Raw genomic sequence first — 14,573 nt, 5'->3', positions numbered from 1 at the left:
TGTGCTAGATTTCCAAAGATTCTAGATAAGTTGAAAAAATAAGAGAGAAATTGATATGATTAATCTTCATAGAGAAATTCAAATTCAGCTTCTTTGTCTTTATATTTGTTGGTTACTGCTGTCATTCGCACTAAGATAAAGTGTTCTGGCTAAACATAGCAGTATTTTAAAAGATTATGTGTACTTTTAAGAATATGGTAAACACCATCTGTCTGGTATTATTCAAGTTCAGAGTTGTGCATAAAGAAGAAAACACTACATGACATTAAGCAGATCCTTCCGGTTTTGTTTTGACTTGACGTGATATGTTTGTTTATATTTTATCTGTGAGATTTGCTCTCGTGACATGACACTGTTAACTTTCTTTAACTGGAACAGCACTATTAAATGCAGATATGAATCAAAAAACTCTGTCATTTGGTTTATCCTTTAACATGCATTAATATTATTTTTACTCAAGGTTCATTTTATTTAGCAGGTAGTGCCAGACACTGTGCCTTTTAAAAAATTGTACATGCAAATTTTAAAGGAGAGAAATTTGTGATCTTTTTGTAATATCCTAGAGGGGGAAAAGTCTGTGCTGAATTCTTACCCTTGAAACAACTAAGGCACAAAAGCAGAATTGCAGTAATTCATCTGAAAAGATTAAATCCTCGAAGTTTCAGAGAAATCTGAAAAGAAATTAAAATTATGACAATGAAAAATAAACTCAATATCTAGGCATTAATATCATATTTTCTGTTGGGCTTTTTTTTTTCTCCCCTTAGACTTCACGGGCTTCAAAAAAGGTTCATAATTTCGGAAAGAGGTCAAATTCAATTAAAAGGAATCCTAATGCACCTGTGGTCAGACGAGGTTGGCTTTATAAACAGGTAATTTTTTTTTTCTGTTTGATCTGAAAAAAGAATGAAAAGGGACCTTTTTGGCTGAAGGTACCTAAGACAATTGTATAAAGTGGAGAAAGAGCTTGTAGAGTTAGTCATCCAGATTTTTCACTTCTTATTACCACAAAGAGTGTTAGGGGAACAATAGAGAAAAAGTAATGGATGTTACTTAAAGATATTGTGTGTGTGTGTGTGTGTGTGTGTGTGTGAGAGAGAGAGAGAGAGAGAGGGAGGGAGAAAGGGAGAGAGAAATAAGTATTTCTAAATTTGAAGTTAAATGTATGCTGCCTGAAAATATGAGGAATAACATGCTAAAATTTTCTAGGCAGAAATATTTTTTACATGGAAAAAACATGGAGGTATTGTACATTTTTCTATTCCTATAAAAATCATTCAAGAAATGTATAATTATGTACTTCTTTGCTTTAATTTATAGAGAAATCTGATCATAATTTGAGGTTTTTCTGATTTTTCCAGGTTTTTGCTTCTGTGCTCTCAAGACTATTCTGTTAAGTGTCTGTGCTATTTTTTCTTGTCTTGTTTGTTTGATCAAGCATGGGTCACTCAGATACCCTGATAAGTTGGAGTTTATATTGTTCCATTATCTGGGACACCTGGTAGCTATGCTTTTTTGGAACTTTGGTGTTAGTTTTAGAATTAGTAAGAATGCATGTATGCTGGACTTGGTAACATCTATTTTGATTGATTAGAGGCCTTTGGGTTTTTTTTCACTTTCTGGTTTGCAGCTGGGTTTCAGATGAATGACCTCCAGATACGTGAGATAACTCGGCATTCAAGAGCTTTATCCCCGGGACAGGGAGGGTAGGGGGAGTCCCGGGAGGGAGGGGATATGGGGATATGTGTGTAAATACAGCTGAAAAAAAAAAAAAAAAAAGACCTTTCTCCTCTCTCTGATTCTACATGTATACAGATGATGCAGAGCAGGTTAAATATTAGTTCATTTGTGGTGCTGACTTATTCTGTCCAGTATTGCTAATTGCTTTCAGATGACCTAACAGTTATATTCATCAAAATTCACAGTGAATTCATTATGAAACATTCATTAGACATCGTTCTGTCTGAAAGCTGTGTGGCAACTAAACTACTGTATTGGAAGAAGACCCACTTAAAATCCAGAGAATTCCCATTCGAGCGAAGTAGTTTTACTAATTTCTTACTGAGTTGATTGGGTATGGAACTTGGATACCAACTTTTAATTTTTACTTAAAGATCATTTACTATATTTTAACCATCTGACATTTAAACTTATCCAAGCTAAAAGATTTTTTTTAACTAGACTTTCTTATGAGTCCAAATTCTATGGAAATAGCTCAGTGTGATACTGAGCTTTATAGAGGATGTGGGATTCCTTATTTACAGTAATTGCTGTTCTGATTCTTGATCCCTTGGTTAATTTAGTATTGCCAGAGCATTACCAACCAGTTTCCCTACCGTGAGTGATTATTTTGTAATAGGTGTGTGACTTACAAAGAATGTTTGTAGAGCCACTTAAAAATCTAAACTTTTTAATTATTTGTACTAAAGAAATAGTTAATTAGGAAATTGAAAAATACCATATAATTGGGGGTGGGGGGTGCTTTCCTTAGTGTAGCTGTCAATTTTAAGGACAAATCTCTTACTTCAAGAGACTTTTACCCATATAATTTCTTCAGTTCTAAAGCCTTTTATTAGATGATGGTCACAACTAGAAATAAGTTAAGAAATGTCAATCAACACACATACAAACTGGCCTCTTTTTTGCCTCTCTGTGTGTACGTGCGTGTGTGTGTGTGTGTGTGTGTGTGTGTGTGTGTGTGTGTGTGTCTGAGTCTGAGTCTGGGTCTGTGCTTCGTTTTCTCTTGTGGTTTTGCTTTATTGCATGTGGGAAGGTAATTTTTATTAAAATTGTGATTTTGTATGAGCTTGGTATTTTTATTACCTAAATTACTTCGAAAAAGCTGCCAAGTAGGTACTCTTTTCTGCAGGATAAGCAAATCCCGAGCTGTGTACGTAAGAAGAAAAAAAGGCTTATGAAATGTGTTTGATGCTAAGGTTCCTTTATTCATAATCATTTTAAATCACATTACCTTTGGAATAATTTCAAATCACATACTTTTCTTCTTGTTGAAGATTAACATATTTATTAAATCTGGTTTACCAGAATGCACGCACTACTGCACAGTTACATTATTCTCATGTTAGCGGACGTGTTCAATAGAGTGGATTTCAGATTGCTTGTAAATATGAAACCAAATCAAATTGCTTCAACAGAATTCCTTTTACATGACAGTATTACTCTTCAAAGACCAGTATACTTGGGAATATCTTAATATGATACAAGTCCCTAGAAAACTACCCCAAAATTTTGATTAGCGTTTTAGTTGCATTTCTGTGTAGCATATATCAAACACACCTTGTTTTGAAAGCTTATTTTAAACAAGTAAGAAAACCAGAATGAGTTTTAATTTTCTGAAATGAAAAAAAAAAAATCCTTTAATACGCTGATTTAACGCAGGACAGTACTGGCATGAAGCTGTGGAAGAAACGCTGGTTCGTGCTTTCTGACCTTTGCCTCTTTTATTATAGAGGTGAGTTTACCATAAGCAATAAATGTTAAGTATCAGATACTCTTTTAAAGAAAAAAATTATAAATTTTTTTGCTATTTTATTATCAACAAATAGTATCAGGAAAATCTTTTCTTTATTGACCTAATTCTGAGTAACTAAGGCGGGACAGAAGGCTTCAAGCAGATTGGTCTTAGTTTTGGTCGTTTCTATAATCTGATTGTGCTGAACTGATTTGTTTTGTGTGAACATGTGAGTATTCACTCTATAATGTTATCCTTCAATTCAGTGCCTCATAGATTAAAGAAAAACACTAGTTTGATGGGATTCTTTTTACTTGTCAGCTTTGTCAGATCTAGCCATCAGTCCGTTAGATACCCAGTTTTCCCTAGCAAGTGATCTTAGAGCATTAGAGACTACTATGATGTACTAACAGATGAGAAAGATATAAGGTAGAATGTATTTCTTATGATCCCTTCCAGCCCTCCCCCTACACTTTTTGTTTTAAAAACAGTAAGGACCTCCCTGAAACATTGAGAAAGTTACAGAAGAGATACAAACCAGGCTATTAATGTTGGTGGAGAAAAAATAAAGATATTATTAAAGGCAGTCTTCATTTCTCTATCTCTCTCTCTCATTATTTTCCTTTTTTTAAAATATTTGTTTGCTTGCTTGTTTGTTTATGGCTGCATCGGGTCTTAGTTACAGCACACGGGATTGTGCTTGCAGCACGTGAGCTCTGTGTTGTGTGGCATACAGGCTTGGTAGCCCCACAGCATGTGGGGTCTTAGTTCCCCGACCAGGGGTCGAACCCGCATCCCCTGCTTTGGAAGGCGCATTCTTAACCACTAGACCGCCAGGGATGTCCTGTCTTTTTTTTTTTTTCCTTTTTCTTTTAATGTTTTCTGGTTAGTAAGTTGTTGATTAATAACAATTTTAAGTCAGAGTCTAGGGAAGTCTCTGTTCGTGTACCACGTGGATCTGTTAGATACCACAGAGCTGATGCGAAACAGTGAAAGCAGTACATAGGCTGTGCTCTCCCCAGAAATCTGCTTCAGCTGCAGTATAAAATCATGAATCCGGACAGTTATTCCTTCTTCCCTACTTTAAAGTCTGATTGGAAACAGTCACTAAAGAATTAGGTTTTCAGTGCAAAATTACTAATTTATATACCTCAAAATACAATAGAATTTTAGAGCCTATTAGCAGTTTTAAAATTTACTTTGTGATTGTCCAAAAGAAGGTGTGGCAAAATTCTGTGATCATCTATCAAAGCATCATATGCATATTGACCTTCAAATTGTGAAGTTACTAGAATTGTACTCATCTTCCCCCCCCCCCCCCCAATACTGTGGTTGAGAAGTACTGCTGAGTCAGAATTAACCAGACCCTATAAAATTTCATTTAGTTCTAGAGATGTTGGTCAGGCCGCAATCGTGGTATTATCTTTAGTTAAGTGCCAGATTTACTCTACAATTTTCCTTAAAGGTTTCCCCAGTCTTTTAGAAAGTTAGGATTGGTAGCTCATACATTATTCCTAAGCTTATAATTTGTACTTTTCTCCCTTTTGCAGTGCGTTTTATAAACTATTTAGAACTTTAAGAAAGTGCTGCTTCTCACATAAAACTTTCCTGGTGTCGATTTGCAGCGAAAAGAGCACTGAGTTCCTTGTCATTTGCTGTTATTGTGGCTTATGGAAAGGTGCTTGCTACTTGGCACTGTTGTTAAAATAGAAGAACTTTCAACCTCGTTTGAAAAAAGTAGAGGTAAATTCAGAAGCCATGTTGAGTATGAGATTCCATATTATTATTAAGCATATGCATTTTACATTCAGTGTATTTATTAATTTTAGGACACTTCCCCAGACAGGAGGAATATAAGAAAAGAAGAAAATATAGAAAGTAAAGAAATACCATTTAACTCACTTCCATTCTTCAGGTGGTTGGAAAGAAACATTACAATACTATGCTGTCACTATTTTATCAATAGGAAATAAAAACTATCAGATTTTAGTGAGATGATCCTAATAGCTTGCAATTTTTGGAGCGTTTACTGTATGCTAAGCACATAACATCATGATCTCCCCCATCATTGCCTCACAGCCACAGGTAAGGTGGCAGATCTTATTCTGACCTTTCACACAAGAGAAACTAAGGGCAGCAAGGTCCAGTTGCTGGCCCGACTCTCCTTGCAAGTCTCAGAGCCGGGATCTGCACCCAGACACTTCTCCTGACCACCCACATCTTGTCTTCTCTCTCTCTCTTTTTTTTTGGCCACGTTGCGCAGCTTGTGGGATCTTAGTTCCCTGGCCAAGGATGGAACCCCGGCCCACAGCAGTGAAAGCTCGGAGTCCTACCACTGGACCACCAGGGAATTCCCAATCTCGTCTCCTCTTGTACACTAAATACAACGGCCCCATTCATTTCTTCTGTATCTCTCAAAGTAGTTAATATACTAATATTTAGAGTGTGCTGTCAGAATTTTTTGACAGGTCAGTCTGTGTTTTACAGATATGGAAAATAATACTATAAGAGAGAATAAGAGCTTTGCTGGGTTTTTTTGCAATAGGATAGCATCCAATACCAGATGGAAGCCCAGGTTCTCACTGTTCTTTACAACATACCAGGCATATCATGAACACTGTGGTAAAGCACTGAAACTGCTCTATTCTGTAGTCAGTCTGCTGATGAAATTTACCATGGGATGCAGTTTACTCAACATATATTTAATGAGCAGGACCTGCTTCATTCCAAGTATTTTCAAAATAGCAATGAAAGAAAGCTTCAATGAAGCTTGCCGTCTAGAGAGGTCAGGGAGACAGTAGATAAACTCAAATAAATAAACAAGACCATAATCACTGTTTTTAGGAACATAAGGCCATGATATGAAAGAAAGGCATGGGGCAAGGGCCTCTTTGGATCAGGACTCTGAGCAGTTGTTTTAGGTAGCAAGATCCCAGTGACAGGCAAGAGCCAGAGGGAGCAGAGTATTCCAGGCAGGGGGAGCAGTAGTGCAAAGGCTCTGTGGTAGGAAAGTGTTTGGAATGTTGAAGAAGCAGAAAGAAACCAGTGTACCAAGCAGGGAGGTTAGCAGTAGGGAAAGAGACGGATGGGAGACTGCACCAGTTTGAGATTCTATTGGAGTTTAGATTCTGCCCAAGGTACCATAAGGAAACAGTTGTGTATTTCTGAGACTCAGATACTGTGTTTATATACCCATTTTACAGATGAAGAAACTGAGATTCAGGAAAGTTAATTCCCCCCGAGTCCACAGGCATGGCAGTGTTTTCTTTTTGTGTTTGGCCACGCAGCATGTGGAATCTTAGTTCCCCAGCAAGGAACTGAACCCGCACCCCCTGTAGTGGAAGCATGGAGTCTTAACCACTGGACTACCAGGGAAGTCCCCAGTTATGTATTTTTAAGCATAAGAGTGATGTGCTTTGATTTACATTTTGAAAAGCTCACTTAAGCTGCTGTAAGAAAATGCGTTATAAAGGGGAAGGAAGGAAACGGAGTTAGGAGTCACTGTGTAGAAATGATGACGGGCTTTAGACTAGGATGGTAGCTAATAGGGAGCTCTTTTGATGCACCAGACATCTTATTAGGTGGTAGGACACAGAAACTAACAATATAAATCCCTCTCCCTCTGGAACTCACAGATTAGCTGAAGGAGTCTGAGAAAGAATGTTACAGTACTCACTTGTGTTGATGAGTGTTGACCAGGCCTGTACAAGGAAGGGATTAGGAAAGAAGGTTGACCTAGACACAGGACTTAGCATGTGCAAAGCATGAGTGAGGATGGCATGTTTGTAAAGTTACAGTATAGGGCTTGAGGGATAAAGGTTATGTCTGAAGACCTAGCAAGAGTAAAGGCTAAAAAGGAGATCAAGGCACAAAAGACATTTGTGTGTCATCCTAATGAATCTAAACTCCTGTCCTGAATATGAAAATAGTATCAAGATCGAGTGTACATTTTAGAAAAATCACTCTAGCACTTGAACTGGAAGCCAGGAGACCAGTTAGAAAAATATTGACGTATTCTAGGTGAGGCAGGGTAAGGAGTAACAATACTCCAGTCTGTAAGTTACTTACCGGCTGTAATTGTATGTATTTCTTGTCTTGTTCCCAAACGTCTTTAAAGCCAAAGAAGAAATGGGGGATCGAAAATGTTACTTGAATCCACTGAAATGTTGAGATTTTTATGGTTCCTGTCCCAGGTTGTGTTCCTCAGCAAGCAAGCCTTGTGATGGAGATCAGTGTGCAAGAGACTTACTGGGTTCTTGGGACCAGGACCTGGGGCCGGGAAAGGAGGGAAGTAGGATGGGGCAGAGGGAGAAGTTAGGCTACAGAGCAGTCTAAGAAAGGCCTGGCTGACTCCCCACCCCCAACGGGAGTTCATGCTTTCTGCAGACATCACTCAGTTCCTACCCTTGGCTTGGCAGTGTGCGAGGCACTCTAGGGATAGAAACTAAGACAGTTACCTAGGGAGAGGTAAGACAGTAAGAAAGTATCAATAAGACAGTTGCCTAGGTAGACAGAAACTACCTAAAAGAAAGCCACGATTAGGAACATTTAAGTAATCTAGCGGAGGACTCTTCTGATCGTCATTTGACAGAGGAAGATTTTATATGCTTTCAGTTTTATGTAATAACGGCGGTATTACTGAACACTTAGTATGGGCTGAGTGCATTATTGCATTCATTATGTCGGTTAACTCATTTAACTCTCACAACAAGTTCCTTTGTGGTAAGTCCTGTTTTCCTCAGTTGTGTGGTAGATGAAACTTGCCCAAGATCTCACAGCGACTTAGGATCTGGCCAGGAAACAGTCCATGATAATCCAATCCAGTGAAGTCACCCTCTGCTTCTTGCTTCTGCGTATTCTGAAATAACTTTAGGGAAGTCAGTTTTCCAATTATGCAACATAGAAGAATGTATTATTTGATAAAAAATGATGTTTTAATAAAGATGACTTCATGAGCTGTTTCTGATTATATGCTCTAGATAAACATAAAATTGGATTTAAAATTAGAATGACTCATTCTTCCAAATTGTCGTATTCTCTATAATTGATGTCTGCTTTCTGCCTCTTTTTTTTTTTTACCTTTTAGAATAAATCTGCACTTTTGTTCATTCTTTGCTGAATGAGTACAGTATAGTAAAAGCAAAATTTTGTTCCATTGTTATGAGAAAAGCTATATAAATAACCTCTAATGCGACTTTTTTTCTTTTGGAAGTTTTACCATATAGTCTAGAAATGAGGGGAAAATAAATAAAATCCCTTAAGTTTATAATAATAAAAAAAATATGGCAGGCATAATAAAAAGAATTATTTCTCATTTATGGTTTTTCTCATTGGTGAGTTCAAAAGCCAAATGCACAGCTTTATTAACTTGTCTTAATACAATGTACTTGTCTCCAACGACGTACTATATATTGTACATCTGCGCCCCCAAGCAGCAAGTTAGTCGTGTGGATCTGTACTGTGCCAAGGTTAATGTTTTGTCATTTTCTTAGGTATATTTTATGTGCTTGCCTCGTAGGCCTGTAATGTATTCCCATAACTTTATTGTATATCATAGTTACTGATAAAAACAACCCTTCAAAGATACATGTTTAAAAAGCATATGATTTTTATAGCATAGTTTAATGTGTGTAATCATATATTCAGAAATTTTTGAGTTTCTAGTACCGTTGTTCCTAAGTATCTTCATGGAGTTTACATTCGAGTGGAGGGAGAAAGATGATAAATAAAAAACCGAGACACACAGTGCGTCAGCGCTCCTGGGGGCGCTGGTGAAGGGGCCCGTGGTGGAGTTCCAGGGAGAGAAGAGAGGGCGCTGGGATGGCTCAGGATGGGAAGCACTTTAAAACAGAGCAGTCAAGGAAGGCCTTGCTGATGAGACACCGAGCCAGATCTGAGGGACGTGACAAGTGAGCCGTGCTTTCGTCTGGGCTTGAAAATGGTTGCATGTTTAAATCCTACCAGAAATATGGGTGGATTCACTTTGTAAACTTCCCGTATCATTACTTGTACGCTAATGTAGTTTCAGTGAGTCACACGTCAAAGGGCTTTGTAGAATTCAGTCTGTACGCCAAAGAAATGTATGCTGTCTTTGTGTCTAATTGACATTTTTCCGACATGTGGGCCAATTTCTGGTTTGCTTAGGATAGGGAAGCTTGTTGAAAGTAAAGCAGTATACATACTCTGCTATTTAATATTTTCCCTTAAAATCTTACAAAGAACTACCTAAATAATACCTGAGTTGTTCATTATATGTGAAGATCTTTTGATTTTTGTCAAAATGAGTTTCAAGAAAATTTATTCTGCTCATGAGAACATTTAAAATTCTAACCAGATGTTCGATTATCTCTTAGATGAGAAAGAAGAGGGTATTCTGGGAAGCATACTGTTGCCTAGTTTTCAGATAGCTATGCTTACCTCTGAGGATCACATTAATCGCAAATACGCTTTTAAGGTAAGGAAATGGTCATACTTTCTTATTCCGTGTTTGAATCTTGCGTTGATTAAAAAATAGATATTGATCATGGATTATCACAAAAAGATATTTCAGTTACAGTCATTTTTATATTTAAAATATAATAGTGGTCTTAGGGTTGAGAAGAAGAGTGTCCCTTTCATTAGGAAGTACAAGCTGAAATGTTTAGGGGCCAAGTGTCTTAAGAACTCTGAAGGGTTTAATGTAAAAATTTCATTTTAAGGAGAAGAGGGGATATGAGGGTAACATATGCTGTTATTTAACAATGAAAATATTTGTACCATTATAAAATGGATTCAATTTTTAATTCCTATCCACTTTTAAAGAATATTCAGAACTACAGCTGGGTTTACAACTTTTGTCAATTAATGTGTTACGTTATTAGCTATGGAGAAAAGAAAGGGAAAGGCAGCGTGATGGGAGGGTGATGGGTGACCTCAACGAGAGGGTATCGGTACTATCTGAGCAAAGGCCAGCGGCTACGAGGGCAGTAGCTACCCATTTCAATAAATGTTATTAATAGTATGAACCCAGAGAAAGGGAATTAAATATTTTAAGATGTATAACATAGTTTAATACTGATAACTTAAAATAATAATTTTTTTTTAAGTATAGTGCCAAACTCTGTGATACTAATAACACTGTTATTTGGGCATGGGTTTAAATTTTTTTGTTTGGTCATCAACTTGGCAAACGTTTATTGAATTTGTACTAGTCATAGGACATTTTGCTGGGTTCCTAGACTCTAAAAATATACAGCTTTTTTTTTAAATAGAAATAAATAGAATGTTAAAGTAGCAATAAAAGCGACCATGCATGTTAAGTATATTGTCTCTGTAATTATTTGGTTTAATTTTGATTGTATTTTATCTGTAACAAGGGTAATGATTTCTATTTCAACTTCTCTCCTCTGCCCTGTTGTCTTCTCTGAATTTATGAGCCACTTTTACTGCTGAGTCTGTTGGCATTGATGCTACTGCTTTCACAATGGTAAGTAGAAACTGTAGACAATTGTTGAACAAATTGTGGAACTTACAGCCGAATTGGGAACTTTGCCATCATCTTGTAAATATTCCGATTTGACACATTACAAGCTTGGGTGTGGTTTGTTAGTGTCTTAAGTCCTGGCTACAGCTGGATCTTCTGAGCTCCAGCCCAGTGTTCCTTCCCTTGATCACAGATACGAGCAGTCATCTTTATCCATTTCTCCAAAACCCCACTGAGACAGTCCAGGGACACTTGGTGGTTTTAATCATTTCAAGCATTTGAGCTGTTTCTTTCAAGTGGTTTCCATAGATAGTGTTGTATCCCTTACACAGTCAAGTAAGATTCGTTGGTTGTGCAAGTTAATTTGCTCACTGTGTTGACTGAATTTATTTATATCCTGATTCCGAAAAAGATTTTGAAGCAGTGAATTTGACATTGTAGATAAAGCAGATAGTCAAGATCTCCGAGTGAAGTGTGTGGCTCCAGATTTACTCCTCTCATCTCTTTAGACTGACTCTGTGCTTAGTATTCTTCCTTTCGCCTCATTCTATGCTAAAATAGCTTTTGTTTATTTTTCCTTGTCCTTCAGTGTCTACTAGGGAGCTGTCACAGGCATTTTTAAATGGAAATTAAGAATGTTTTTCCTATAGAATTCCCCACCTCTGCCTTTGTTTTCTTTCTTTTTTTTTTTTTTTAATTTTATTGAAGTCTAGTTGATTTACAATGTTGTGTTAATCAGCCTTTGTTTTCTACTCTGTTGCAACTCCACTGTGTCCGTCTTTGCCCTGCCAGCCCAAGGCTAAACTGAGTGCTCAGTGCTTGAACTTGGGTAGCTATCCGTCAGCGGCGCCTTCTATATGTTGCTTTCCCTCTCTAGATAGAGACAGATTGAAGCACCCTAAAGAAAGAAACCTACTTACCAGTTATATATCCTCAAACCCAGAGTATTCACATCTTAACTCTGAAACTTGAGAAGGGCAATGCCATTTTGGGTCATTTATAAATCTTTTATGTTTGTGTATAGGATTGGTCAAAATGCTTTAACAGCAGCACCTTTTAAGAGCTTAAGGAATTGGTAACACAGGAGGGAAATGTCATGACGTGTACATTTCAGTGACTTTTGTTGGTGGTGGCTCTGGAACATTCTTGAATAGAGAGATGTGAATTCTAGTAAATGGAAATTGCTAGGGATGTATACATGGAACAAGAGCGGCCAGGCTTCCTTTCTTACCTTCTTCCCCTTCTATACATCTTTTTTTTTTTTTTTAAGAAAAAGAAAAATGGTAAAGTTAGGAGAAAAAATGTAATATGTATGTATTTTTCAATATCGAATTGCCTTTTTCTTAAATCCCTCATTTCTATATCCGTATGTAAGACACGTCTGCTTTCTTTGAAATTTGATAGTAATGATCTGTGCAGGGAGCCACTGAACTTTCTTTCTTTTTCTTTTACAGATGTCATATTTCTATTTACAATGATCGTGTCGTTTTCAATCAGGCAGCCCATCCAAACATGCGGACCTATTATTTCTGCACTGACACAGGAAAGGAAATGGAGCTGTGGATGAAAGCCATGTTAGATGCTGCCCTGGTACAGACAGAACCTGTGAAAAGGTAAAGGCTTGTAGGGAAAATAATGGTGATTTCCACTTACATCCTATTCCATGCCTTGCAAGTATGTCATTATCCTAGTACATATCATTTTAGTAGTCATGATGCGAAGCCATTCTTCCTCAGAAAGCAAGGACTGACTCATGTTCTGTATGAAATGAATATGCCTTTATTTAGTTTGAGGCACCACCTGCATTTCTCTCCCACCTCCGCTCTCTCCTCATTCTCACCTATCAATGTTCTCAGGCGACTCCAGAATCCTAACATTCCAACTGAATGTTCTTTCTTCTTACAGAATTACCTTTAATTTCCGGTAAGTACATTTTTAATTGCTATCTTAAAAGTACACAAGACAGTGTTTTTTAAGGTTCTAAATCTTAGAAAAGAATTTATATTCATGACGTTAATTGCATTGTGTTTTTATACTATGTTGTATGTTTTTCAAGCTTAATAAATTAAATTGAAAATTTTTGGTGAGTTTTGTTGCTTTGGTATTTCTGGGTTAATTCTGGTTGTTTTCTGATGAATGTCTCCAGAAAATAGTTCATCAAGCTTTAGACTGTTTCTAAATATATCTACTTCTTGATGAATTTTACCTTCTTTATTTTAAAACTCCAGGGCTTAGATTCTTTGGTAATATAAATATGTACTGTTAAAATTGATGTAAGTGTGATTTTTCCCCCCTGCTTCAACATATGAATCATTTTAATACTCAACTTTATTAAGAACTAGTGAGAGGAAATCTGTTGCTAAAATACGTAAATAGCAGCTAAAAAATGGACTTACAACATTTTTTTTGTATATTCCTATAATTTGAAGAAAGATGTATGATACAATTAAATTTTTCTTCCAGTCAGCAACAATTGAGTACATCTCCTTATGGAAGATCGCTAACTTGCAAGTTTAGTCTTTTTGCTCTCTTCTCAGGAAATTATAGGATTGTTACGGTGTAAATCTTTTTTTTTCTTTTTAAGTGTACGTATTAATAAAGTCTTTCAATGTGTTGGTTAAAAGACTCAAGTCGATGCTATATAGGTAAATTTGTGTTTATTTTTTAAAGTTTCTGTTGCAAATCAACTTAACTAATCAGTAGTAATTAGAGCTAGGGAAAAGTATGGAGAAAAAGGGAAAGAAGGTCCAGGGTTGAATCTGGGAGACCTATTTTTAAGAATAACCACCTCAACCAAATGCATTTTCTAGGTTGAGAGCTAATAAAAGAAAAATCTGCTTTTGAAATTTCAGGGAATTTTCAGGGAATTGTTTAGAATACAGAAATCAATATAATAATTAAAATACACGGGGACTTCCCTGGTGGCACAGTGGTTTAAGAATCCACCTGCCAATGCAGGGGACACGGGTTCGAGCCCTGGTCTGGGAAGATCCCACATGCTGCACAGCAGCTAAGCCCGTGTGCCGCAACTGCTGAGTTTGCGCTCTAGAGCCCGTGAGCCACAACTACAGAAGCCCATGTGCTGCAACTACTGAAGCCCTCGCACCTAGAGCCCATGCTCCGAAACAAGAAAAGCCACCGCAATGGGAAGTCTGCACACCACAATGAAGAGTAGCCCCTGCTCATCACAACTAGAGAAGAAGCCTGTGTGCAGCAACAAAGACCCAATGCAATTTAAAAAAAAAAAAAAGGTTTAAAAAAGAAAATTAAAGTATATGATTTCCAGATAATTTCAGTATTATATGTTGCACTTACCCCAGAATTTCGTTCCATTTTTTTCTTGTATTTTCTACTCTAAAAGCTAATAATTGCTCATAATTTATAGTGATAAAGATGATATTCAGTGTTTTGTTTTGACGTCTGACAACTCTTCATTGATAATGTGCCCACAGCAGTTTTTAGGGAGTTGTGTTGATATAGTTTGCCCCATTAGTCAAGAATTGTTGAACACCACCTGTGTGCCCAGCCTGGTGTCAGTTGTCATTATTCTGTAGAAATTACATCTTTTATTCTGCTTCTAGCTCTTGGCATTTTTATCCTGCCCTGTTAGTCTTAATCATTCAGTGTGAAGATACCTAA

At 37.0% G+C, this 14,573-nt stretch overlaps 1 protein-coding gene across 4 annotated transcripts in view; it reads left to right on the top strand.

The window, feature by feature from the left end:
- Window positions 1-14,573, top strand: part of PLEKHA5 (pleckstrin homology domain containing A5) — a 233,168-nt gene that overhangs the window by 146,272 nt on the left and 72,323 nt on the right. For all 4 annotated transcript variants that reach the window (XM_057703988.1, XM_057703991.1, XM_057703989.1 and 1 more), the window contains 4 exons: window positions 768-872; window positions 3,400-3,472; window positions 9,826-9,926; window positions 12,432-12,547. In XM_057703988.1, coding sequence (XP_057559971.1) covers window positions 768-872; window positions 3,400-3,472; window positions 9,826-9,926; window positions 12,432-12,547 — 395 coding nt within the window. The remainder of the gene's footprint in view (window positions 1-767; window positions 873-3,399; window positions 3,473-9,825; window positions 9,927-12,431; window positions 12,548-14,573) is intronic.

This window comes from Hippopotamus amphibius, chromosome 12, assembly GCF_030028045.1.
Source record: "Hippopotamus amphibius kiboko isolate mHipAmp2 chromosome 12, mHipAmp2.hap2, whole genome shotgun sequence".
Lineage (NCBI taxonomy): Eukaryota > Metazoa > Chordata > Mammalia > Artiodactyla > Hippopotamidae > Hippopotamus > Hippopotamus amphibius.
This window is presented reverse-complemented; position numbering and strand designations above follow the sequence as displayed.